Source organism: Triticum urartu, chromosome 5A (assembly GCF_056163025.1).
Source record: "Triticum urartu cultivar PI428250 chromosome 5A, HENAU_Tu73, whole genome shotgun sequence".
NCBI classification, from domain to species: domain Eukaryota; kingdom Viridiplantae; phylum Streptophyta; class Magnoliopsida; order Poales; family Poaceae; genus Triticum; species Triticum urartu.
This window is the reverse complement of record NC_141877.1, coordinates 576,244,212-576,271,958: the sequence shown is the minus strand read 5'-3', so window position 1 is coordinate 576,271,958 and position 27,747 is coordinate 576,244,212. Positions and strand designations below refer to the sequence as shown.

At 47.2% G+C, this 27,747-nt stretch overlaps 3 protein-coding genes across 10 annotated transcripts; 1 reads left to right on the top strand and 2 right to left on the bottom strand.

The window, feature by feature from the left end:
• The first annotated feature begins 7,428 nt into the window (after positions 1-7,428).
• MEE14 (maternal effect embryo arrest 14) lies at positions 7,429-9,051 on the top strand. Its single transcript, XM_048675951.1, has 3 exons — positions 7,429-7,730; positions 8,265-8,338; positions 8,492-9,051. The coding sequence occupies exons 1-3, from the start codon at positions 7,499-7,501 to the stop codon at positions 8,813-8,815; spliced, it is 630 nt and encodes a 209-aa protein (XP_048531908.1). The 5' UTR covers positions 7,429-7,498; the 3' UTR covers positions 8,816-9,051.
• Positions 9,052-9,423: 372 nt separating this feature from the next.
• Positions 9,424-17,059, bottom strand: LOC125510699 (uncharacterized). Of its 2 annotated transcripts, none has more exons than XM_087521808.1 (9): positions 16,609-17,059; positions 16,224-16,304; positions 12,029-12,076; positions 11,630-11,947; positions 10,689-10,860; positions 10,368-10,587; positions 10,025-10,170; positions 9,908-9,952; positions 9,424-9,802 (listed from the first exon to the last, which is right to left on the bottom strand). In XM_087521808.1, exons 1-9 carry the CDS (start codon positions 16,968-16,970, stop codon positions 9,680-9,682), a joined length of 1,515 nt encoding a protein of 504 aa, XP_087377934.1. In that variant the 5' UTR covers positions 16,971-17,059; the 3' UTR covers positions 9,424-9,679. The 2 variants fall into 2 exon arrangements, with proteins under 2 accessions (XP_087377934.1, XP_048531907.1); XM_048675950.2 differs by having other exon boundaries at positions 10,025-10,149; positions 16,609-17,057.
• A 2,965-nt stretch (positions 17,060-20,024) lies between these two features.
• LOC125510697 (uncharacterized) lies at positions 20,025-27,512 on the bottom strand. 7 transcript variants are annotated; one of them, XM_087521806.1, is made up of 9 exons: positions 27,009-27,512; positions 26,811-26,919; positions 26,619-26,635; positions 23,377-26,509; positions 23,112-23,190; positions 21,531-22,181; positions 21,278-21,404; positions 20,715-20,807; positions 20,025-20,488 (listed from the first exon to the last, which is right to left on the bottom strand). In XM_087521806.1, exons 1-4 carry the CDS (start codon positions 27,421-27,423, stop codon positions 26,061-26,063), a joined length of 990 nt encoding a protein of 329 aa, XP_087377932.1. In that variant the 5' UTR covers positions 27,424-27,512; the 3' UTR covers positions 20,025-20,488; positions 20,715-20,807; positions 21,278-21,404; positions 21,531-22,181; positions 23,112-23,190; positions 23,377-26,060. The 7 variants fall into 7 exon arrangements, 1 of the variants encoding a protein (XP_087377932.1); XR_007284703.2 differs by lacking the exons at positions 26,619-26,635; positions 26,811-26,919; positions 27,009-27,512 and having other exon boundaries at positions 23,377-24,497; positions 24,713-24,781; positions 25,868-26,064; XR_007284702.2 differs by lacking the exons at positions 26,619-26,635; positions 26,811-26,919; positions 27,009-27,512 and having other exon boundaries at positions 23,377-24,497; positions 24,713-26,064.
• Positions 27,513-27,747: the final 235 nt, after the last annotated feature.

Here is a 27,747-nt window from a genome sequence, read left to right as displayed (position 1 = left end):
AACTAGGCTCCGCTACAGTATCGACGATGCTCAGGTGGCTCAAAGATGCTCCGTTGTAGCACTGATGATGCTCCGGCGGCCTGGCGATGCTCCGTTGCAGTACTGACGATGCTCAGGCGGCTCGAAGATGCTCCGTTGTAGCACTGACGATGATCCGGCGGCCTGGCGATGCTCCGTTGCAGTACTGACGATGCTCAGGCGGCTCGAAGATGCTCCGTTGCAGCACCGACGATGCTTAATTGCAGTACCGACGATGCTCAGGCGGCTCAAAGATACTCCGTTGCAGCACCAACTAGGCTCCGCTACAGTATCGACGATGCTCAGGTGGCTCGAAGATGCTCCGTTGTAGCACTGATGATGCTCCGGCGGCGTGGCGATGCTCCGTTGCAGTACTGACGATGCTCAGGCGGCTCGAAGATACTCCGTTGCAGCACCGACGATGCTCAATTGCAGTACCAACGATGCTCAGGCGGCTCAAAGATACTCCGTTGCAGCACCAACTAGGCTCCGCTACAGTATCGACGATGCTCAGGTGGCTCGAAGATGCTCCGTTGTAGCACTGATGATGCTCCGGCGGCCTGGCGATGCTCCGTTGCAGTACTGACGATGCTCAGGCGGCTCGAAGATGCTCCGTTGCAGCACCGACGATGCTTAATTGCAGTACCGACGATGCTCAGGCTGCTTAAAGATACTCCGTTGCAGCACCAACTAGGCTCCGCTACAGTATCGACGATGCTCAGGTGGCTCGAAGATGCTCCGTTGTAGCACTGATGATGCTCCGGCGGCCTGCCGATGCTCCGTTGCAGTATTGACGATGCTCATGCGGCTCGAAGATGCTCTGTTGCAGCACCGACGATGCTTAATTGCAGTACCGACGATGCTCAGGCGGCTCAAAGATACTCCGTTGCAGCACCAACTAGGCTCCGCTACAGTATCGATGATGCTCAGGTGGCTCAAAGATGCTCCGTTGTAGCACTGATGATGCTCCGGCGGCCTGGCGATGCTCCGTTGCAGCACTGACGATGCTCAGGCGGCTCGAAGATGCTCCGTTGCAGCACCGACGATGCTTAATTGCAGTACCGACGATGCTCAGGCGGCTCAAAGATACTCCGTTGCAGCACCAACTAGGCTCCGCTACAGTATCGACGATGCTCAGGTGGCTCGAAGATGCTCCGCTGTAGCACTGATGATGCTCCGGCGGCCTGGCGATGCTCCATTGCAGTACTGACGATGCTCAGGCGGCTCGAAGATGCTCCGTTGCAGCACCGATGATGCTTAATTGCAGTACCGACGATGCTCAGGCGGCTTAAAGATACTCCGTTGCAGCACCAACTAGGCTCCGCTACAGTACTGACGATGCTCAGGTGGCTCGAAGATGCTCCGTTGTAGCACTGACGATGCTCCGGCGGCCTGGCGATGCTCCGTTGCAGTACTGACGATGCTCAGGCGGCTCGAAGATGCTCCGTTGCAGCACCGACGATGCTTAATTGCAGTACCGACGATGCTCAGGCGGCTCAAAGATACTCCGTTGCAGCACCAACTAGGCTCCGCTACAGTATCGACGATGCTCAGGTGGCTCGAAGATGCTCCGTTGTAGCACTGATGATGCTCCGGCGGCCTGGCGATGCTCCGTTGCAGTACTGACGATGCTCAGGCGGCTCGAAGATGCTCCGTTGCAGCACCGACGATGCTTAATTGCAGTACCGGCGATGCTTAGGCGGCTCAAAGATACTCCGTTGCAGCACCAACTAGGCTCCGCTACAGTATCGACGATGCTCGGGTGGCTCGAAGATGCTCCGTTGTAGCACCGATGATGCTCCGGTGGCCTGGCGATGCTCCGTTGCAGTACTGACGATGCTCAGGCGGCTCGAAGATGCTCCGTTGCAGCACCGACGATGCTTAATTGCAGTACCGACGATGCTCAAGCGGCTCAAAGATACTCCGTTGCAGCACCAACTAGGCTCCGCTCCGGTATCGACGATGCTTAGGTGGCTCGAAGATGCTCCGTTGTAGCACTGATGATGCTCCGACGGCCTGGCGATGCTCTGTTGCAGTACTGATGATGCTCAGGCGGCTCGAAGATGCTCCGTTGCAGCACCGACGATGCTTAATTGCAGTACCGACGATGCTCAGGCGGCTCAAAGATACTCCGTTGCAGCACCAACTAGGCTCCGCTACAGTATCGACGATGCTCAGGTGGCTCGAAGATGCTCCGTTGTAGCACTGATGATGCTCCGACGGCCTGGCGATGCTCTGTTGCAGTACTGACGATGCTCAGGCGGCTCGAAGATGCTCCGTTGCAGCACCGACGATGCTTAATTGCAGTACCGACGATGCTTAATTGCAGTACCGACGATGCTCAGGCGGCTCGAAGATACTCCGTTGCAACACCAACTAGGCTCCGCTACAGTATCGACGATGCTCAGGTGGCTCGAAGATGCTCCGTTGTAGCACTGATGATGCTCCGGCGGCCTGGCGATGCTCCGTTGCAGTACTGGCGATGCTCAGGCGGCTCGAAGATACTCGTTGCAGCACCGACGATGCTTAATTGCAGTACCGACGATGCTCAGGCGGCTCAAAGATACTCCGTTGCAGCACCAACTAGGCTCCGCTACAGTATCGACGATGCTCAGGTGGCTCGAAGATGCTCCGTTGTAGCACTGATGATGCTCCGGCGGCCTGGCGATGCTCCGTTGCAGTACTGACGATGCTCAGGCGGCTCGAAGATGCTCCGTTGCAGCACCGACGATGCTTAATTGCAGTACCGGCGATGCTTAGGCGGCTCAAAGATACTCCGTTGCAGCACCAACTAGGCTCCGCTACAGTATCGACGATGCTCGGGTGGCTCGAAGATGCTCCGTTGTAGCACCGATGATGCTCCGGTGGCCTGGCGATGCTCCGTTGCAGTACTGACGATGCTCAGGCGGCTCGAAGATGCTCCGTTGCAGCACCGACGATGCTTAATTGCAGTACCGACGATGCTCAGGCGGCTCAAAGATACTCCGTTGCAGCACCAACTAGGCTCCGCTCCGGTATCGACGATGCTTAGGTGGCTCGAAGATGCTCCGTTGTAGCACTGATGATGCTCCGACGGCCTGGCGATGCTCTGTTGCAGTACTGATGATGCTCAGGCGGCTCGAAGATGCTCCGTTGCAGCACCGATGATGCTTAATTGCAGTACCGACGATGCTCAGGCGGCTCAAAGATACTCCGTTGCAGCACCAACTAGGCTCCGCTACAGTATCGACGATGCTCAGGTGGCTCGAAGATGCTCCGTTGTAGCACTGATGATGCTCCGGCGGCCTGGCGATGCTCCGTTGCAGTACTGACGATGCTCAGGCGGCTCGAAGATGCTCCGTTGCAGCACCGACGATGCTTAATTGCAGTACGGACGATGCTTAATTGCAGTACCGACGATGCTCAGGCGGCTCGAAGATACTCCGTTGCAACACCAACTAGGCTCCGCTACAGTATCGACGATGCTCAGGTGGCTCGAAGATGCTCCGTTGTAGCACTGATGATGCTCCGGCGGCCTGGCGATGCTCCGTTGCAGTACTGACGATGCTCAGGCGGCTCGAAGATACTCGTTGCAGCACCGACGATGCTTAATTGCAGTACCGACGATGCTCAGGCGGCTCAAAGATACTCCGTTGCAGCACCAACTAGGCTCCGCTACAGTATCGACGATGCTCAGGTGGCTCGAAGATGCTCCGCTGTAGCACCGATGATGCTCCGGCGGCCTGGCGATGCTCCATTGCAGTACTGACGATGCTCAGGCGGCTCGAAGATGCTCCGTTGCAGCACCGACGATGCTTAATTGCAGTACCGACGATGCTCAGGCGGCTCAAAGATACTCCGTTGCAGCACCAACTAGGCTCCGCTACAGTATCGACGATGCTCAGGTGGCTCGAAGATGCTCCGTTGTAGCACTGATGATGCTCCGGCGGCCTGGCGATGCTCCGTTGCAGTACTGATGATGCTCAGGCGGCTCGAAGATGCTCCGTTGCAGCACCGACGAGGCTTAATTGCAGTACCGACGATGCTCAGGCGGCTCAAAGATACTCCGTTGCAGCACCAACTAGGCTCTGCTACAGTATCGACGATGCTCAGGTGGCTCGAAGATGCTCCGTTGTAGCACTGATGACGCTCCGGCGGCCTGGCGATGCTCCGTCGCGGTACTGACGATGCTCAGGCGGCTCGAAGATGCTCCGTTGCAGCACCGACGATGCTTAATTGCAGTACCGACGATGCTCAGGCGGCTCAAAGATACTCCGTTGCAGCACCAACTAGGCTCCGCTACAGTATCGACGATGCTCAGGTGGCTCGAAGATGCTCCGTTGTAGCACTGATGATGCTCCGGCGGCCTGGCGATGCTCCGTTGCAGTACTGACGATGCTCAGGCGGCTCGAAGATGCTCCGTTGCAGCACCGACGATGCTTAATTGCAGTACCGACGATGCTTAATTGCAGTACCGACGATGCTCAGGCGGCTCGAAGATACTCCGTTGCAACACCAACTAGGCTCCGCTACAGTATCGACGATGCTCAGGTGGCTCGAAGATGCTCCGTTGTAGCACTGATGATGCTCCGGCGGCCTGGCGATGCTCCGTTGCAGTACTGACGATGCTCAGGCGGCTCGAAGATACTCGTTGCAGCACCGACGATGCTTAATTGCAGTACCGACGATGCTCAGGCGGCTCAAAGATACTCCGTTGCAGCGCCAACTAGGCTCCGCTACAGTATCGACGATGCTCAGGTGGCTCGAAGATGCTCCGCTGTAGCACTGATGATGCTCCGGCGGCCTGGCGATGCTCCATTGCAGTACTGACGATGCTCAGGCGGCTCGAAGATGCTCCGTTGCAGCACCGACGATGCTTAATTGCAGTACCGACGATGCTCAGGCGGCTCAAAGATACTCCGTTGCAGCACCAACTAGGCTCCGCTACAGTATCGACGATGCTCAGGTGGCTCGAAGATGCTCCGTTGTAGCACTGATGATGCTCCGGCGGCCTGGCGATGCTCCGTTGCAGTACTGACGATGCTCAGGCGGCTCGAAGATGCTCCGTTCCAACAGCGACGAGGCTTCACTGTAGTATCGGCGATGCTCATGTGGCTCGAAGATGCTCCGTCAGCCTGGCGATGCTCCGTTGCAGTACCGGCGATGCTTAGGTGGCTCGAAGATGCTCCATTCCAACACCGACGATGCTTCGGCGACCCAACGATGCTCCGTTGCAGCAGCGACGATGCTTCGTCGGCGGTGCGGCGATGCTCCATTGCAGCAGCCGTCAGACGCATGCACTAGAGGCCGTGAATGGCAGCCCATCGGCGCTCCGTTGTCCTAGCACATCGCCGGCAACTAACGCGGCATGGCACCGAGACGACCTTGTAGCAACGCTGTTGAAGTGCAGCCGTCTGCACTTATGTGAGGCTGTGAGCAGTAGTAAAAGTGCACCAAGCTACCCTAGCACATCGTGTGAAAAGGAATAAAAAAGGTCAAAAAGAATCACGATAGCCTCTTGTGGGGACCAGCCACATGCAACGCACCGTGTACGCTTTGTACCAACACACGACTGAATGAGATGATCTACTAATCGGACGGTGCAGCGGGCGGCTTACGCATCGTCGGAAATCAGTCGGATGAATATAAACGTTCCCCTATGACTATTGTGATAGGCCTTGCAAACCGTGGATGGATTTTCCAACTGGTTCCGTGGACTCCCTCATCGAGGCCGGTGCTTCCGTTCCGTCGGCGCGCTCACCATTATCCACGGGAGAAGAGTTCTCCCGCGGATGGAGCACGGCTACTCTCGGAGAGTGGTAATCGGCGCCCGCGGTTTGTCGCCCATCGATCCATCCGCACGCTATAGCCAGCTTCCTGTATTGAAATCGACGGATCGGATACCCGCCGTTTCTGCACTTGGACGTAAAGACAGAGGTGGCTGCATGTCGCACTTGCCAACTGGACGAGATAACACGTCCAATACCGGATACACTTGCCCTGGGAAGGTCTACGTGTAGTCGTCTAGTGTAAATCAGCTGGGATATTGTCTACCTGCGCCTGGAGATATTTCTATCGCCGGGGGAGTCGATTGCTGACAGGTGACAGCGATCGGCAAAATCTCGGCATTCGACATTCGACTCCCTACAAAACTGCAGTTTTGCAAATCTTGCATCACCACCATGAAAAGAAAAGGGCATTCCCATAAAATAATCACCAACAGATATATAGTGAATTTGAGTTTTTATTCCTTTTTTGACATTTTTACATAAATTATCTTATTTAACAGTTTTTCATCCGGGTTACTCCATTTAGTGAGAGTTTTGCGGGTTCTTGCCCTCATTTGGTTTGCAAGTTTTTATCCCATTCGTGATCTATCATGTGGACCTTGGTCGTCAGTTACACGTGATAATGCCGCGTCACAATTTTTCTTTCTAGTGTTCTCTCCTCGGGCCCCGATGGGTAGACTGGCTTGGCTAGGTATGAATTTTTCTCGAGTGCTAGGTGTACCTTCCCGCGACACAACTACTTGCTAATTGCCTCCATCTCATTCTTCTTCACCGGATTTGCTTTTAGGTGTTGCACCGTACTGGACATAGCTTGCCGACTTTTTTTCCGGCAAAAAAACCCTGTGATAGATCCCTCGTGTCCATCGTCGTGGGAGCCACCAGCGCCATGCACACCGTGGGAGAGGATGCGGCGACTGCCGAGGCTAGTGTGGTGCGGAGAGAGTTCGCACCATCGGTGCGCGATGCCTGGGCGGAAGGTTCGCATCCGACAACACATTCAACCAACTTGTTGCACCCCAACACGACGACATTGCTGGAAAGAGTGGAGGAGCTTGCTAGGGTGTTGGTGATTGGGATGCCTTGCCACCGGGCTTTTATAGCCGGTATGGCGAGGAGGTGATGCCTTGTGGCGTCCGTCCGACAGCCCGCCATGGGAATCCAAGGGAGCGGTCGTGCTATTAATAGGGCCGGTGATGCGTCACGTCTCTCGTTGGTGATTATCTATGCGCGATGGTGCATGTAAGGGCGGCACGGAGCTTCAAATCCGGTTGTGGTGCGAGGATAAAGAAGATGAAAACTTCCATCTCACGCTGATAGTCGGCGATGGAGCACACTGCAAATCGGGCCTCCATAGTCAACTACGAGGTTTTTGAAGATGACTCCATTAATTTTGAAGATCGCAACGCATGAGATGATTCTGTTAGAATGTCTTTTTTTTACCGATCATCATACTAACGATTATCATGATGATCGGCCATACATGACACATCTGCTAGAGTTGCTCGAAGGATGTGTGTGCTAAAATTATATATTAGGTGGTCATATCGCAAAAGGGGTAAAAATACAATAATATTTCCTGTGACACATAGATCTCAGGTTCAGAACCGATCCTTATCCGTTCTACTCTTCCCCTGTATATAGAAACTTCGAGCCAATGCACTCCCCGCAAACCCACCGAAGTAAAAGCGACGAGACAAGGACCAAACACCAAAATGCTCTCATCCACCGCTCTCCGGCCGCTGTCGCCGGCGACGGCGACGACGCCCGCGTACCCCGCCACCGCCACCTCGGCCACGCCCGGGCGGCGCTCGGTGGCGGTGCGCGTGCTGCGGGACTACGGCTCGATCCCCAAGCGGGAGCCCTTCAGCTCCAGCCGCAGCATCCTCGACGAGTTCTTCAAGCAGGAGAAGCCTCTCGTCCAGCGCACCAAGGACCACATCACAGGTATCCCCTCTAATTCCTCTTTGAGTAGGGCACGAGTTTCTAATTAATTATTTTTCTCTGAATTTCTTAGTGCATGTGAGTGTGATGCGGCTTCCTGTCAAGGTTAAAGCCGGCTAGTAATGGTTTAGTTTAGACTTCTGGCTTAGATCTGGTTTCGGTTCTGTTGCTTGCTTGTTTAGCGTTTCGCGTGTTCATTTAATTTTGAGACCTTACTGTTAAAAGCTTGTTTGGTTTGGTGTAAATTCGAGTGCTAATTTCATGGTGGTAACAAAGCAGTATGTAACAAAGTCAAATATATAGAGTGCTAACGGCGGCAGCTAAATAGTTTCATATTAATTAGTTAGCCTGAGATGTGAATTGTGTCATTTACAGTCAGCGCTCCAATTTAAGTTTTGTGTGTGCGTGCCGATCAGAGTTCTATCAATTGCATTTCATAACAGATTAAGCTGTATAAGAAGTTGCCGACTCTGAATTTGAACAGTGTTAATTGGATCTAAAAGAATTCTAACAGTGGTTCATCTTATCTGGGTACAGATTATTGCACGACCCTTGAAGGCGATGATTGCTGCAGCTGCTGGGATGCCTATTTTGAACTCAACAAACTCGAGGTATGCACCGGCACCGCAGCCAAAATCATCTTTTCATAAATCAACATTACCAAATTCATCATGAGCATGCTGCACTCTCTGCAAGATATTTAGTACCTTTGCGTGCTACTTGCGGCGATCCAATCCAACTAACCACTCTTCTCCATTTCCCAGCAAGAGCTACCGCAAGAAGAAATCTCAAGGATGGTGAAGGACTCGCGGTCAGACCCAAGGTACCTCATAAGCAGCATCCACCACCGGTCAGACCTACGGAAGAAGATGGCCGAGAAAGCTCACAATTCAGCGCCATCAAACTCCCCGGGGCAAACAGCGAAGCCGAGGCCTTTCCCCGTCCCTGATGGGCTGCCGAAAACGCAGGAAGAGATTGACGAGGATGAGGAGGCTCTGATGCCGGAGTCTCCTTACACGAGGCTGCTGAGAAGGATGGGGAGGTTCCCTGACTGGTATACCCCTCGCCCAGACCATGAGACTGACTGAATCACTCCATGGACCAGCCTTGCCTTCCAGATGTACAGCTTGAAGCTCTGTTCTCCTGGCATCGAGCATGGAAGCTTGGATTGCTGTTGCCTGCTTAGTTGTTTTTTGCTGAGTGGTTAAATGGAACTATGTAATAGTGTGTGCTTCTTGTGGTGTCGAGTTCTTCTCTTTAGATTCAGATACCTGCTAATGTATCTCTGTATATATGTGTTTGGGAATAGAGTTCTTGACTACTAGTACTATTGTGTGTGTGTGTGTGTGTGTGTGTGTGTGTGTGTGTGTGTGTGTGTGTGTGTGTGTGTGTTAATTGTTGGCTGATGAATCTGATAAGAGATTTCTTTAATCCCCCACCCCCATCCCCAACCCCCCAAATTTTAGTTCTTCCACACATGTTCCATGTTGCATTTATTTTGTAGCGAACACCTGATGTATTTTCCTCATAGTATGATCTAAACTTTCAAGTGTGAGTTGAAGAGAGTACTCTAATTTTGTTAGGAAGCCAATCCATCCATCCCAAAACCTGCAGCCTGCTGGTAAAACTTGAAGGAAGCGACATGGTTGTTTGGTTTGTGCTCGCTTTGACCTGTAAATCCATTCACATCTAAACAGAAGCAGCAAGTGGTTTCGAATTTGAAAGACAGCCAATCAGATTGTCTCTGGATCCAATTCTGATGAGCAACCACTAACATCTCAAGCCAAACGTCCTTTCCCTTTTGGTGTCTTAGCAACAGAACATACTTGAGCCTACAGCCTGACAAGCTTAACACTAAAGGTCTAAAACATACTGTACAGTACTATGTTCCTTCAGTCACATGAAAGTTCAAAAGGGATTCCATAGCCTTCCACTTGAGCGCCCTACTTAACTTAGTCTTCCCTCGTAGTTGGCACGGCCCGATATTCAAGCACACAATCAGCAGGGCTGAATGGTTTGACTGGTATCTGTGCCCTCGCTCTCTCTTTCTCCACGAAATCCGGATCATCGAGACCCTAAACAAAAATACAACACACAAGCAAAGAACAATCAACCAAGGAACCAACATCATGTTGCTGCAAATGGTACTATGCTGCCGCATAAGAAGTGTCATTCGTTACCTGGGTCTCGTAGAAACGCCTTACCCTTCTTTCCTCCTCTTCCAACTGTACAGACATTGAAGTTAATTATGAACAGAGCAACAAAGTGGGAACAAATAAAGTCATCATTATACGTACGCTTTCGTCGCGGACCGGCAATCCCATATTACCAAACAGAGAACATACACACTGAGAGCTAGCTTTGGCGCCAGTATATGCAGCAGAATTGTTGGGGTGCTTCACATCACAACCATAGCAATGACCTTTATTTATTTTTGGCAAGACTGTCAGTGAACCGCCGAGTAAATCAACAAAGCACAACCACAGGGAATGACTGACAATTAAGAGGGGAAAGAAAAAAAGCATGTGCACGTGGATATTACGTTGCCACAAGGACCAGTTTGAGATATTCCTAATGCGCTCAAGGATAAGTGATGAGATATTTGAAAGATATGTAGGTCAAAAGAAGAGTACACGATACCGTTGTCAGTAGGTTCAACCATGCAGAAACAGCTGACCACCAGTTCTACATATTCTCCCCCCTTGATTTTGACCTCAGCAAAGAAAAGATCTCCGCCACCACAGTTAGAATCATCAGCTCCTTTAGTCTTCATAGTCAAATTGATATGATAGTACCTATGGCCATTGCCCCCAGCAACTGATTTCAAGCACACAACATCTTTGAGTTCATATGCAAGATCCTGAAATTAAGAAACATCAATCTGATCAGCAACCAACTGTTATGCAACCTTGGAGAAAAGAAAAGAAAAATGAGTGCGGGAGAGAGGGGCAGAGATCAAACCCCTGAAAGATGGTGGTAATCATTATGCTTGTCCACCAAAGTTTGAACCAACTGGCGCTTCCAATCACGCCTTTCATCCATTTGTTGCGATTCCAAAAGCTTCTTCCTTGTGCCATCAGGATAGTTAAGAGATAGCCTTACTACCCTTTCCAGTCGAGAAACACCAGTGAACCTAGTTTAAATCAGAGCATTAGCATAAGATTAGTAGTTTTCAGTGAAGAGGAGAATATGGAGTGATATTAAGTACTCCCTCCGTAATGAAATATAAGAGTGTTTAGGTCACTAATAAAAGTAGTGATCTATTAGTGACCTAAACACTTATATTTCTTTACGGAGGGAGTATTATATGTCGACATTAATCAGCTCAACATAGGTTTAGAGTGAACTAGCAGTTTGTGTCTTCGGTAGGATCAAACAGCTTCCAAGTTACCTCTAAGGTAGCTTAGGGGCAGTAATAATCAGCAAAAGCAAGATACAAAACTGAACATTTGCATGCCTATGAGTTCTTGGCGCACTATAAAAAGATATCACCATTGTTTTGTTCACGAGGAAAGGAAGTTGTACCAGACAATCCAAATAAAATTGTACCTACATACAAAGTGGCAGCATAGTATCTATATGCAGTTTGGTAAGCTCAGCTGTGCTTAAGATTTATTCAGTATCTAGACAACTCTCACAAAATATCATAAGAAAATGTTTCTCCCAAAGCACAAAATAATAAATAACGTAGGATGTTTTTTTTTCTGTCAACTCGTTCTATTCCTGATCCATGGATGTATCAATTGTGATTATCTTTCAAGGACTAAATCACATAGGAAAGTCACAAGATCGCCCTGTCTGATTCACAACATCTCCCTGTTTGAACGTAATCAGCTGCAGGTGTACATACAAAACAAGATGAATAAACCAATGAAGTCTAGAATGAAGTTCAGGAAGGTTACATTGTTGGATCCTGATGTTCCTTTAGATAAAGGTCGATAGCATTGTAAGCATCCTGTAAGCTCTGAAATGGCCCACCCACATGAGGATTTGTATGGAAAGAACCCTTCAGGTCGACCCTGGTGAAAAATATGATTCCCCAATCAAACTGGGCCAATGTCCAAATAGGTGATGATGAAAGACAGCACCAAGGCTGAGCCTGCATCTGCACAGAGGACGAGGAAGTCGCAGTGGATGATTCCTGCAATGTTATAGTGTTGAGCAAGTCCTTCGAGGATGAGAGGTCCTGTCCATGCCATAAATCTACTTTCTTCCGCTTCCTGTTGCAAAACACTGACTTCACTGCCAAGCCCTAGTAATAGAAAATCAATAAATTCAAAGTGAAAGTGGGGCATATTCACCAAGGTGGTGTTTGTGAGCATGCAGGCGCATGATCCTCCGCCTCGCAGCTGAATGGAAACAAGCAGGCAAGGTCAGCACAACAACAAATGGTTTTGGGGGATGACTGAATAATTCATATTAACATTGCGCAAAGGCCAAGTAAATAGATAAAAAATCCTTATAAAAACTTATAGAGATGCCAGAAATATACAGGTAGCTTCTAATCTACCAGAGAGAAATCCAATCATAACTCTGTACGAGAACCCCCTAGGCGCCCAATGTGACGCCCCCGATTTAATCGTACACTGATCATACACGCAAACGTGTACGATCAAGATCAGGGACTCACGGGAAGATATCACAACACAACTCTACAAATAAAATAAGTCATACAAGCATCATATTACAAGCCAGGGGCCTCGAGGGCTCGAATACAAGAGCTCGATCATAGACGAGTCAGCGGAAGCAACAATATCTGAGTACAGACATAAGTTAAACAAGTTTGCCTTAAGAAGGCTAGCACAAACTGGGATACAGATCGAAAGAGGCGCAGGCCTCCTGCCTGGGATCCTCCTAACTACTCCTGGTCGTCGTCAGCGGGCAGCACGTAGTAGTAGGCACCTCCGGTGTAGTAGGAGTCGTCGTCGACGGTGGCGTCTGGATCCTGGGCTCCAACATCTGGTTGCGACAACCAAGTAGAAGGGACAGGGGGAAAAGAGGGAGAAAGCAACCGTGAGTACTCATCCAAAGTACTCGCAAGCAAGTAGCTACACTACATATGCATGGGTAAATGTGTAAAGGGCCATATCGGTGGACTGAACTGCAGAAAGCCAGAATAAGAGGGGGATAGCTAATCCTGTCGAAGACTACGCTTCTGGCCACCTCCATCTTGCAGCATGTAGAAGAGAGTAGACTGAAGTCCTCCAAGTAACATCGCATAGCATAACCCTAACCGCTGATCCTCCCCTCGTCGCCCTGTGAGAGAGCGATCACCTGTTGTATCTGGCACTTGGAAGGGTGTGTTTTATTAAGTATCCGGTTCTAGTTGTCATAAGGTCAAGGTACAACTCCAAGTCGTCCTGTTACCGAAGATCACGGCTATTTGAATAGATTAACTTCCCTGCAGGGGTGCACCACATAACCCAACACGCTCGATCCCATTTGGCCGGACACACTTTTCTAGGTCATGCCCGGCCTCGGAAGATCAACACGTCGCAGCCCTACCTAGGCACAACAGAGAGGTCAGCACGCCGGTCTAAATCCTATGGCGCAGGGGTCTGGGCCCATCGCCCTTTGCACACCTGCACGTTGCGAACGCGGCCGGAAGCAGACCTAGCCTAGTGGCGTTCCAGTCCAATCCGGCGCGCGCCGCTCAGTTGCTGACGTCACGAAGGCTTCGGCTGATACCACGACGTCGAGTGCCCATAACTGTCCCCGCGTAGATGGTTAGTGCGTATAAGCCAGTGGCCAAACTCAGATCAAATACCAAGATCTCGTTAAACGTGTTAAGTATCCGCGAACGCCGACCAGGGCCAGGCCCACCTCTCTCCTAGGTGGTCTCAACCTGCCCTGTCGCTTCGCCACAAAGATCCACACAGGGGGCCGTCGGGAAAGTATGTCCTTCCAGCCCCCAATTCGTGAATCAACTGCGGTACTCCTTGAGCCAACCCGACTTTGGTCATCACATGTATCATGTATAAAGTATATAGTATATATCCGTGATCACCTCCCGAGTGATCACGGCCCGATAGTATAGCATGGCAGACGGACAAGAATGTAGGGCCACTGATGGAACACTAGCATCCTATACTAAGCAGTAGGATAGCAGGTAATGGTAACAACAGTAGTAGCAAGGACAGGCTATGCATCAGGATAGGAATAACGGAAAGCAGTAACATGCTACACTATTCTAATGCAAGCAGTATAGAGAAGAGTAGGCGATATCTGGTGATCAAAGGGGGGGCTTGCCTGGTTGCTCTGGCAAGTAGGAGGGGTCGTCAACACCGTAGTCGAACTGGGCAGTAGCAGCGTCGGTCTCGGTGTCTAGCGGAAGAAGAGGGGGGGAAGAAACAATGAATATAATGCAAACAGAGGCATAACGATGCATGACAAGACAAGTAACGGTGCTAGGGGTGCCCTAACGCGGTATTAGGTGATACCGGTGAAGGGGGATAACATCCGGGAAAGTATCCCCGGTGTTTCGCGTTTTCGGACAGACGAACCGGAGGGGGAAAGTTGCGTGTTCGCTATGCTAGGGATGCGTGGCGGATGAACGGGCTGCGTATTCGAATTCGTCTCATCGTTCTGAGCAACTTTCATGTACAAAGTTTTTTCATCCAAGCTACGGTTTATTTTATATTATTTTTCAAAGTTTTAATTTAATTTTAGAATTATCAGAATTAATTTAATTAGGAAATGCCATTATGATGTCAGCATGACATCAGGGTGATGTCAGCAGTCAATAGTCAGTTGACTTGGTCAATCTGACGCATGGGTCCCACTGTCATTGTCTAACTAACTAATTGTTTAGTTAGATTAATTTGCAGGTTAATTAGGTTTATTAGTTAGTTAACAGAATTAATTAAGTTAACTAATTAAGTTAATTAATTAATTAATTATTTTATTTATTTAATCATTACTTTTTAACTATTTTTAATTTAATTTAATTTTTTTTATTAAATTAAACGTTCTGGGCCATGGGCCCCACATGTCATTGGCCCCTGGCCTTAGCAGGCACAGGGTGCCGCGGGCGGGTTACGGGCGCTAGCGCCAAGCGCCCAACGGGGCGAGCCCGGGCGCACCAGCGACGGCCGACAGGGCGCCGGACTTGCCCGCGGGGAGGGGTGGTCGGCGCGAGCCCGGACCGGAGCAGGGCGAGAGGAACGGGAGCGTGCGTGCGCGGAGGCAGCAGCAGCGGCGGAGGCGGGGCGGGAGCTAGCGCGAGCGGGGAGCGCGGGCGCGCCGGTGGTCAAAAGTAGCAGCGTGGCAGTGGCTGCAGGGGGCGGTGGCGGCGTTGAGAGAAGCGGGTTGCGGTGGCGCGCGACCGGACGGAGCAGGACGGGGGCGGCCTCGGCCCGGAAAGGCGATGCAGGGGCGCGACGGGCGAGGTTAGGCGCGCGGGCCGCGGCCAGGGGAAAGGCGAGCGCGTGTGCGGGCGGCGACGGGTGTGCGCGTGCTCACCGCAAGCACGAGCACCGGGCGGCGCGAGTGGCCGCGGGGGCGGGCGCGCGCGAGCTGGGCACGACCAGTGCGGGGCGACCGCAGGCAGGGTCGGGCAGACGTGCGCGTGGCGACGGAGAGAGGCGCGCCGAGCGGGGTAGCAAGGAGAGGAGGGGGTCTCACGTCGGGGAGCAGGGTTCGTGGCAACGGGGGTCGGGGTGGTGGTCGGAGACGATGGCATCGACGTAGACGAGGCAGACCGACGAGGGAGCGCTCCGGGGTGGAGCTTCGGCGGCGGCGACGTTCGGTCGCGAGGCGGCGGTTGGAGCCGCGAGCCCCGATCCGATCTGGATCGGGGGGAGGGGGCGCGTCATGGGGAGGGGAGTGGGGGGGAGCGAGTGGGGATGGGGATTAGGGTTTCTGGGGTGTGGGGTGGCCTATAGGCCAGGGGGCGGCCGGCTGGGCCATGGCCCAGTTGGGCCAAGGGGTCCAGTGGGGGGGGGGCTCTTTTGTTTTAGTTTAGTTTTCTGTTAGTTTGTTTTTTTTCTATTTTATTTCTTTTCTTTTTTTCTGTTTTATTAAATTTCGGTGTTTATGAAAAACCCAAGTTGCACCTAAAATATTTTTAATACTTATGCCACTACCGCAATTAACTTGGCACCTAATATAAAATCATTTGTAATTGTTTATTATTTTATAATCTTTTAACTAATTGTTTTTGCTACTATTTTATTCATTTTGAGTATTTACATATTTTATACAAGTGTGGTTTCTCCACCATAATTACCTACGCATTATTTGGCACAACCAGAACATTTTAGTTTTATTATTTGAAAACTTTTATTGTTTGCCTAATTTTGAATTTGAATTTGAATCGGTTTCGAACTAACTGGAGATTAGCAACTATAAACAAGGTCACATGGCATCATTAGCAGAGGATCACTGTAGCTTAATTATCCGGACGTCACATCCAATCAAGCATACACCGATAAACAAATCAATTGGGTATCAAGTAGACTAGGAATAAATAACACAGAGGAGGCGTAGTGGTCATACGGCTGATCACAGGTTGCTTCATAGTGGAGATGCTGGAGTTCTGAAACAGGCATCTGTGAAGATGCAGTGCCTCCCTCATATCTGAAGTGGAACAAGCAGGTTCAGTTAGCAGAAGAACGATTAATATTTCTTGGGAGATGGATAACATCTTAGGAGATGGATTTACATATTATCATCGTGCTATGGCCAGCCAAAAAAGCGGGCAGATCTGTCATCATCTACTGGGGCCTTACAACATGGATAGAAATACAGAGGGATCTATGCGACAACCCTCCAGCCGCGCTTCCCAAAGCAATCAATCCCCATATATCGATTCGCAAAACAACTCGATTTCGAGTAGATCGCAAAAAGAAAACTGACGATGAAGGCATCGGGAGGGGCATACCGAGACAGATCACAGCAGGAGGCGACGAGCAAGTGGACACTGGCCGCGTGGATGAGTTGGTCCATGCTTTCAAATGGTTCGCCAGGAATATCATGGTCCGTCAAGAAGCTCCCGTCCATATCTACGTCCACAAAGATCACTGGCCCGTCGTCCGAGCTAGAACGAGCTGCGGTGAGTGGCCCATTCGAATCGACTGAAATAATCTCTCGCCCGTTGATGATGGGAACATCAAAGTGCAGTACGCGGTGGCGCGGAAGGTGACGGCCGCCGACGCCGAGACTGGTTGGCACGGGGTTGGCGACGGGGGATCCGAGCCCGCGGCCGCGGCCGCGGCCGAGGCTGCCTGGAGGACGGGGTGGCATGGTGTCGGCTGGGATTAGGGAAACCCTAGATGAGAGGAGAGGGAAAGAAAAAGAAAACAAGCGGAATGTGCGCTTGGGTCCCTCTTCTTCTTCTTTTTTCTTTGATTTGAGGGGGTTCCTTTTTTTTTCTGAGTGAATGAGTTATAGAAGAACACTTTGCTTGTTATGGGCCGTGAACGTCGTAGGGCCCATTTCTTTTCGGGTTGGAACATCTCTGGCACATACCGCAACCGGCTGTCCCCCAAAACTCATTGACGGCATCCCGGAATTATTTTAATAAAAAATATTGTATCCCAAAAATAATTTTTGCAAGAGGCAAAATGTATTGGAGTTCAAACATAGCATGTTCAATCATCTGACTGGAACTTGCCTTTTAAAATTATGAGTGATGCTAGTGACTATGATGTTGGTGTTGTTTTAGGACAAAGAATTGATAAGAAATTGAATGTCATCCATTATGCTAGTAAAACTCTAGACAGTACCCAAAAAAATTATGCTACTACTGAGAAATAATTTTTAGTAGTTGTATTTGCATGTGATAAATTCAGATATTATATTGTTGGTTCTAAAGTAATTGTTCACACTGATCATGCTGCTATTAAATATCTTATGAAAAAATACAAAACTTAGACTAATTAGGTGGATTTTTTTGCTAGAAGAATTTTATTTGCATATCTCTACTCCTAACTAGTAGAGTGCCCGTGCGTTGCCACGGGCTCTTAAAATAGTTTGCAAAAGTTACATGTTAAATTTCATATGTACAAACAATATAACACAAACACAATTATTGAATAATTGAAGTCCAATTTTGTAATGTAAATTGATAACAAAACTAAAGATTAACAACATGTCCATGTAACAAACTGAGCGATGTTCGAACTAAACATCTGTTACAAAACTATCAATATCTAGATGATGCGCTTAAGAAATTCTTTCACAATATCTGGAAAGTTTTCTTTAGCTTCATTCCCACGACGTTTTAGCAAGTATAGTAAAAACTGCTTCCTCAACTCATACCCATTCTGCACAAACAAATATATATAGTTAGTATGAGAAGTTCACGCCAAAGGTTTTAAAACATGTAACGGACAATACTCACCGTGCAAACCGGCTTGACCAATTCTTTACCGTTCCACCAGAGCATAAAATGAAAAACAAAATAGGCAAACACATTCCTTCAATTTTTTAAATTAATAAATAAAAAATATAGTGATAACAAAAATAAAAAAATTCTTATGAATTCATTACCATCTATACTTGTTGGAATACTAAACGGAAATAAACATTGCCATTTAGATATATCGGAATTCCAACCAGACAGCTTTATTTTGAGTGCTTTTTTGAAATCCCTTGCAAAACTTTTTAATTTTAGTGCATGCCTCAAATTTTTATCCTCTGACGATTGTGATGTTTGAATAGGGTCCATAATATATAGACGACGTGCCTCTTTGTCGATGACGTACAAGATGTATCAGCCGATGAATGCATAGGGAAGATAAATCTACAAGTGGAGCTATTAGAAACAACAATAAACCATGATAACAATAGACAAAATACTTTACTTACCATGTTGCACGATGGGATGCATCGGCAACTACCTTTTTACCCTTGAAGCGCTCTTCTTTTCTTTCTTTCTTGATTCTCCCAACTAAAAATTGTTTATCGAAGTGATATGTGAATTGATAAATTTACGACCATACTAAAATATTAATAGCTAAAAACATATTTATCAAAGAACATTTCTAGAACACATTCGACATGAACGTTGTCATGTCTGATAGATTATGAACAAACACAATGATTACTTCTCACCAAATCCCACTTATATTTTAGAATGTGGTTGAAATTATAGCTTTATAGAAGAAAAACTTATCAGAAATGTGCTACAAAAATAACATCTTGTGTTTAAACCCATAGAAATGAAGATCCTTAATAAGGCCATAAGAAGACATGTAGAAAGCAACATAGTACTCCCTCCGGTCCTTTTACTCGCATATAAGATTTGTCTAAAGTCAAACTTTGTAAAGTTTACCAACTTTATAGAAAATACAAAAAAATCACAATATGGAATCAATATCATTAGATGCACATCACGAGTTCAATTTTTATAATGTATAACTTTAGTATTGCATAAGATGCTATTTTTTCATATAAATATGATCAAAAATATTCTAAATATCTCGATATTAAGGGTGTCAGTTATATGTCAGACTATGAAAATTTGATGCAAAGTTGATTTATGAGGGTTGTTGGGTCTTTAGTCGGATGGTTGTTGTTTATCCTCTACCCCTGACCTCTTCCTCCTACTGAACCGCCAACTACAACCGGTTGATCCACCCATCGCCACCACCCCCGACCGCGTTGCTTCCCTGCCCTCCCCTGTCGCCACCCTCGACTATCCCTGTGGACCACCCCGGTAACCAGATTTTTTCAGCAAGCCATCGCACCACCACCCACACCTGTCAACCCTCTTCCGCCTTCGACTATGACGCCACTGCTCGAGCAACGTTGGATCTTCATCGAATGGTTGTTGTTTGTCTTCTACCTTGGGCTTCTTCCTCCTTAACAGCCAGCCACCGCCCGCCGATCCGCTAGCCGCGACCGCCACCCCCGACTAACCCTCTGAACCAGCCTAGCGGCCAGATTTTTCCGGTGAACCACCGCACCCCTATGAACCTTCTTCCTCGCCTCCGACTATGACGCCACTCCTCACTACCGCCTAGCGACCAGATTTTTTTGGTGAACCACCGCACCCCTACAAACCTTCTTCCTCGCCTCCGACTATGACGCCACTCCTCACTACCGCTCGAAGTGTCATCCTTGTCTCCTACGAGGGCTCAGCCTCGCAGTGCCATCGACGCCTTCGGCATCGCCATTGCATCTCGTAGTGCCATCAACAACTTCGGCCTCAGGTTGCACTTGTGTTCTCCCAAAAATCAACTTGCAAAGATTCAAAATTCAATTGACTCATGAGTAGCTCGTGCACAATACTAATCATGTATAACTTGTTACCTTTAGATACTCACATGGACATCACATTTCTCCCATTGCCCGTGCGTTGCAACAGGAGCAGACTTATTCTGATGATTTAATAGTGATCCTATCCTCATGGACATAAGACGGAACTTAAATCTATCTGCCCCTAATACAATGTTGGCATCACCGTACCCGACTCGCAATCTCTTCTATCCACACCCCCATTCAACCAGAATGGTAAAAGTCAATTTCAAACATAAACATTAAACTAAATTAACTAAACTGTTCTTGATATTGACCTAAAATAAGAAGCCGAAAAATCAAACTTCCTTTTGAACAAGAGCTGTTGTACAAAAGGTTTACCTAGCTAACCATGAATTTATAAGAGAGTATGAAATCAGTCGACAATAATCCTCAAGAAGCACCTCCACCCTGTCCTTCTCCCTCTTTCCATATGTATCCTCTTTCACCCCTCTTCTCTCCTCTCTCATCCATCCCCTTCCTTTTCACATCCATCCGTGCTCTGCAACCTTCTTCCTTGCCTAAACAAAAACAGATAATAAAATGTTAAGGTAAAAAGAACATCAACGTGGAGTCCTGCAGCTGAAAAACGTTATGTAATAAAAATAGATGCATGTAACATTAAAAAATGCAGACACCAATAGAGCAAGCATCCGAGTAACTAATAGGTTGTTGTATCAACTACTTGCATGTATACATGAATTCATCTTAAATTTCTAGGAAAGGAATGCAGGTTGTGGAGCTTACCGTTATTGTCCTATCAGCAAAACCAGGACAAAACCATTTGTTCCCTGGATCAAATGCTACAGATCGCACCCATCTCAAGTGACCACTAATGACCTGTATTACGGAAATAGAAAATGTATTTTATCATTTAGTGAAAACTAAGATGTTCTCATAGTATAATTCCAAGAAAATATGCAAAAGAATCTAGAAGATTTAACTATTTAAACCAGTACATAAAAGCTCAAAGTAGGGTTATTACAATTGCATGCATGATCAAACTAAATCTTATTTTCTAATTGAAATATGACATTGGTATTTCGAGAACTTATCTAAGGTGCCAAACCTTATAGTTACAACAAAATAAATTGGAAGGTCGCACTTGAAAATTGTGCAACAAACAAAATACTCCGATGGAGCATGCCATGGAGGTTTAGGCTACTGGCGCAGATGTTAAGAATTTGAAAGACATATCAAGACATGAGCAATTTAAAATAACAACCAGAAGTGCACATTACGTCCTAAAAGTACAATGTCCCAAAGTACAATGATCAGACCACCATAGAAGGAAATGTAAGTGATAAAACCTGTGAGATGACCAGGAAAACAAGAACGGAAGACCAAATCTTGCAAATACAATTAATTAAATCTCGCTCCTGTCCTTGCGGTGACACATGGCTTGCTACTCGGCCTTGGCTCCCAATATACTATACTCTGCAGGAATTACATATAAAAACAATATTTCAGAGAACTAAGAATGAAACTCTAAATTCCGATTAAACTAATCATTTTTGACTATACATGATAATAGCATGACTAACTGAAGCTCATACATCTTACATGTGAAGATAACAGCATTAGCTACCATCATGCTGCTCCATTTCCTTGCACACCACCACCATACGTGATAATAGGATCATCCATCTGCTAGATTATTTTTTTGAGAATCTAAAAGCTATCCAATAACCTCCATTGATTCTTTTAGCATTACGATGTAGCCCACCTTGCACAACACCATCATGGTCCAAAGAGTGAAACTGAAACATATGGTCTGGTTTCATGTGAACCTAAACTACTATGATGGAACAATGAACACAAAGGAAACGTCAAAATAGAATTATTTTTTAAATATTTTTCTGATGAATGATCCGAGTGATAAGAGACCCAAAGCAACATAAACACACCACTATTATCCTTCTGAGATATGGATGTTGAGGAATCAAAAGGTTTATCAGGAAAATACTATATTTTTTCAAAAAATATATTTGAACTAAGAAATCTTCTCTTATAAAGGGAGAATTATTTTAACAAAGTTAACATTCATATGTACAGCCAAGCGCTAATTTTTTATTGGTATATTGTTTCAGTTCACCAAAAACCAAATTTATCCTTAAGATATCTTGAATGAAATTACTGGGGGGGCATTCATTAGATGGATATGGAGATACCATAGTTCGAGAAATTCTGAAACATAATAGATAATCCAAATACCTGTAAAGCAAACAAAGAGTAAACAAGGTATTAATCATTACTCAAGTTTATTTTACAATGTACGTGCACACACGTCAAGACCAGCACATCCATATAATTTAGCATGCTAATGGCTTTCAAACTTCAAGCAGAAGGTATCCGGCTACTTCGTGAGTTGACCGTATAATATAATCAACCTGTGTATGAGTGAAATCAGTCTGTCTATTTGTTCCGGTGAGATGCCCATGTGCCTACCCATCTCAATCATGTTTTCCAAAATAAAGGCACCATCTTGATCACAACGAAATTTACTTCTACTTGGTCATGTTAGTCATATGTTGTTGGACGTAGTCAGTAATCAGTTGAGCCTGAAAAGCAGTCGCTAACCAATCAAGCACTGTAAGGGCTGATGGGCCTTTCTTCTATCATAAGACTAACTTTCTTCTATGAAGCTGATAGGCGTTTCAATTTTTATGGTGTACTCTTGAAGATCTAATAGCTAGATATGTTCTCAAGAAATAAGATGAAGCTAAGATGCTACTACATGACTAATTATACCCACCACCAAAGTAACAATAGTAAGAATCAAGCTGCTACTAAGAGTTTAATTGCAAACGTACGACAATTTGTGTTTGGGTCACTCTTATTTGTGAGCCTTTTTTCCTGGTAAATTTTTGACGTCTGTTGCTCCAGTCCAAGGTGACATCCTCCCATGACGAACTTAGGTTTGCTGTGTGGCTAAGTCGTCAGAGATGTCTTGTTCAACGACCGGCAGCCACACATGAGGGCGTTCTTGGGGATCAGGAACTTGTCATCCTCTCATGATCACGAGGTATGCCAGTTCATAGTAGTATTGCCAGAACCAGGATTCTAAGTAATTTTTAAAAAATGGAACACAACTCAATCTTGTCGACAGTCTAGAGTTTTCAGAAGAAAGCACAATATCCTTACCTAAACAATGTACCGCAAAATGCCATCTCTCAAGGTGTAGATCTACCTGCTTTCCGGCAACCATTTTCCTCCTTTCACACTGCACCAAAATTTAAGACTCGCTCAGATTCAGATCACATAAAATAAAGCCGGTGGGAATAGCTGGGAGTGGGAGGTGGGAGGGAGGACGAAAAAAACGGTGTTGGTGGGACGAAATTTAACCGGTGAGCGGAGACTACCAACTAAGACATTAGGAGTACAGATGACCGGATGACGGCTACCTCACCTTCGCCATGGCGCCCCCTCTGCTTCACACCGTACTTTCCCATGAACTGCCAAGGATGAGTCCCCTGCCAACCACCCTGCTCTCCGCCCTGATCCCCCCTCGTGTTCATGTCCATCCACCACGGCCATCAAGGGGGTCGAGGCGTGCGCCACCCATAACGCCCCCAGCCAAGAAGGTAGATCTGATATCTCTTGAGCCATTGTCATAGTGTCTGTTATTAAGTCTTGAAGCAACCAACCAGTACATTTACCCTTATGTCATAACCAAGAAAATGTACGACTTGATGAAAAATGCATGAACCACTCGCTCATGCAATTTGCTGTAAATCAATCTCTAATGAAATGCAATTTGCCATATTTTCTGAAGTAGGGAAATAATTTCACGCATACAACAGACCAATCCCAACCCCGTCCCTCTCACTCTCGGCCCTCACCCTTATCACAAAATCCACTAACTATTGTTCTAAATAAGCCAGTGATTGATGCCACCGTGGCAACACAGCAGCAAGGGACAAGGGCGGCAACAGCCTTCCTATCTTAATGCTAGTCACCCGAGGCTCTACGATCCCTTACCATCAAAATCCTTCATTGCACAATCTCGAAGAAAGTAGCTTATTGGAAACAAAGAGGAAAAGTTAGAGCTTCCATCCAGAGGAATGAGAGCACAAAATATTTCCATGGCTCTGCCTCTCAAAGGTTTAGGAAAAATAAAACTCAAACCCTCGTTCCAAATGGAGTCGAGTTCTCTAACCACACCAAAAAAAATAACGCAACACACTGACTTTTACAAGGATACACTATTAAGAGTCATAGTACACCTATAGGGTTTCGTTTGGAGGGGATTTATAGTCTGGGGTAAAATTCACAGGCCGGACGCACTAATGAAATTGAGGTGGGTAATTAATAGGGTGTTTCCTATTTAGCGCGGCAGGCACCAGTTATAGCCACAGAAGCATCATCTTATACATGTATGTAACACAGCCTAGCTAGTCAAACAAAGAGATTGTAGCTTACTCAACAGATAATTCCTTCAAGACAGGAAGAGGATAGAAGCTTAACTCCAGTTGTTTATGAGAAATATAATATGCTCTTAGATATGCAACTTTAGAATATTTAGAAGACCTGCAGTTTATTAATTATCACTACATCACAACCATTGCAAATGGTGGCATGCCACTTGAAGTTCTCTGAAAATTCGCATGATTACTTGGCTCTCTTGTGACTTGGCAAGATTACAAAGCTTTGTGTGAAAATTTCAGGACATCATTGAATGAGAGAGGGCATGTCTTACATATTAGTAACTTCTGTGTTGAAATTGTGAGTTATCATGCAAGTACCTGAAGCAGGATATCCGCAATTGTAAACATCATGACATATTTAAACCTCTCGACCTTCCGTTTTCATGTCTGCATAGGCACTAAGGACCAAGTCATACTTGTTTCAATTGAAGGGACAACTTTAAAACATTTCTTCTCTGCCTTGGTGAACATCATGACATCTTTAAACCAAAGAAAATGCATGATAATGTAGAGAACTGAACATGGACAGTTGGAAAAAAGAACCTCACTAATTCAGATTGACTACAATCAGTCCAAAAGTCAGATTTCAGACCAAGGCAAACCAGGAGAAGTGATACTACCATATTAGGTAATTGACCACATACGACACTATACATCAATGAATCGGGATCATCACAGCATGTAATAACAAAAAACTAATGGCATGGCCTCCCTTATAAATCACACCAAGATGAAAAATAGTTACAAGCAGGGTCTAATAGTTTATTGGAGAGAGGAAAGGTAGCAGTTCCATTTATCCTTAGAAGACGATCAATTAGAAATTATGCACAAACAAATCACTTATTATACTATTTGACTCTGACTTCTATAACATGTATGAATCTGCTTTAAAATCTTTTCTAAATTGGCCCGACTTACACCAGAATGAGCTACACAAATGATGTGATGAATGTGCTATTAGTGATACCTGGCAGGAGGCAATCATTAGTCGAAAGATGGGAAAGTGTCACATGTATACTAACAGATATTGTGTATATTTCCTTGTTTGAATATTCCCGCTCCACTCTAAATATGTTTGAATGAATTATGCGGCAAGCTACTAAAGGAAAACAATACTTATCTCTTTGGGCTTACTCTCCTTGAGCCATTGATTTCTCATTTTGTCAAAAAAAATCTTGATCTAATCCCACTTCCCTAAGCACATATAACAATTCTGGTCTATTTTTACTCTAGCCCATTTATGCAATCCACCAAAGATGTTGAATAGAACCTTTAGTCTGCCAATCCATGAATGATGTGTGTAGAAAGGGTGGTGCACTGGTTTTGTGAAAAAAAACTTCCGGTCACAATTTACTAAAATCTGAATGAGTAAATCAAATCATGTACCACAGATTCTTTAGTTTTTCAAACTTCCTATACAAAATTAGATCGATGGATATCATAATTCAGTATACTTCTTAAGTAATCAATCACCTGAGGATAGAGCCTCTCCAACCGGTAGTAGTAAGACTCTTTGTTGATGGACACTATTCTACAACATTCTTCATCTTCTTAGTAAAAGCCTTCAGGCCATCGATCCAGTTGTAGCCGACGCCGTCACTGAGCTGCATTCCTTCTGCCTACACAAGATACAATGTGAAGGGGAACATTGCAGTTGCAGAAAGCATTAGTTCAGAACGCAGCCGATGTGCAGGCGACCGAGGGCCCCTACTCCATGGCATCGACCACCGCTCCTTGGCCACGACCACCGCGTCAGACCGCTCCGGCTGGGTTCTGCTTCATGTTCAACGTCGTCCTCCAACAGTGGGCGCACACACGCAGGCCATGAAGGATGGGAGGCGACGGCGACGACTTGAGCAGGAGGATGGAGACAATACGAGCAGGAGGACGGAAACAGCCATATGGAGGCGATCAGAACATTTGCACACAAAAAAGTGAAGGGCCAGAAAGTGTGCAAAACTGGGTGAAAAGCAATGAAAACAAATAGAGTAGTACTGTAAAGGGAAGGGGGCAATTGGCGACAGCCAGGAAGCAGGGACCGTGCGGTGCATAGTCGTGGTCGGGCTGGAGCGCGGGTCCTCGTCCTCCTCTGCGTCACCGTCGTCTTCTCGCCTACTATTTGAAATCAGAAAAAACGCAAATCAATCACACACAAATCGACAAACCAGGATAGAAAAAGAATATTTGAACAGAGTCGTCTTTCAGCATACATAATGGTGCTTACTTGTGCTTGGACTCAACCTGCATACATGAGTGAGTGCAGCGCTCAACAACCAAGGAGAAGGACAGGAACAACATCTGGAGAGAGCTATCTTCTACATAAACAGCCATATGGAGGTGGTCAAAACGTTTGCACACACAAAAGCAATGAAACTAAATATTAGTTCTTTGAAGGAGAGGGAGAGGGAGGAGCTACCCAAGCAAAGGGAAGGGCAGGCAGGAAGCAGGGGCCTTTGTGTAGTGCGTCGTAGTGGTCGTGCTCGAGCTCGGGGCCTCGTCATCTTTGGCGTCATCGTCATCCTTGCCTGCTATTTGGAATCGTAAAAAACGCAAATCGATCGCACACAAATCAACGGGGTGAATCGAAAGAGGAAAGGCGAGAGGTGGATCGAACCTTGGGAGTCAACGCCGGCGGTGGCTGTAGGGAGCTGGATACCGAGGTTGGTCAGGCGAGAACAAATCCGGCGCCCGCGTCCTTGGAGGTCGAGGAAACGGAGGCGCACCGACGTTCGTCGCCGCCGCGCTCGTCCCGACCGGTGGCTGCAGCAGGGTGCGCCATCCCGTTCCCCGATTCGACGACCTGTTGGACTCGTCGCTGGTGAATCCTGCGGTGCGAATCCCGTGCCGCACCTCCAGCGCAGTCCCCACAGGCACGAGCTAGGGTTACGGCCGCGAGGAGGGAAATTTCGTGGGTTTGACGTGTCCGCGAGGGAGAGAAGGAGAGGGGAGGAGGAGATCCGACGGTGGGGTAGACGGTGGAGGATGGGAGGTCGCCGGTGGGCTGAGGGAGGGGCGCGCATAGGCGGCATGGGCGGCCGGGATGGATCCGGACGCGGTCTGGGCGTACTGGTGGATCTGGCGTGCGATCCGGCGGCAGCGGAGTCAGATCTGTGTGAACGAGGGATCGATCCCAGTTGTTTTCGATAGGATGACGAAAATAAACCGGAATGCGATGACGAAAAAAAACCGGCGATGGGAGTATGACGAAAAAAAACCAGCGAAAATTGACCAGACGACTATTCACCAAGTCGTTCATTAGGAGTAGAGATGTCTGAGTTGGTAGAATTGAGTCCACGGTTTATTTTCATCCGGTTTATTTTTGTCTCACATCCCATCATCGTATTTCCTTACGT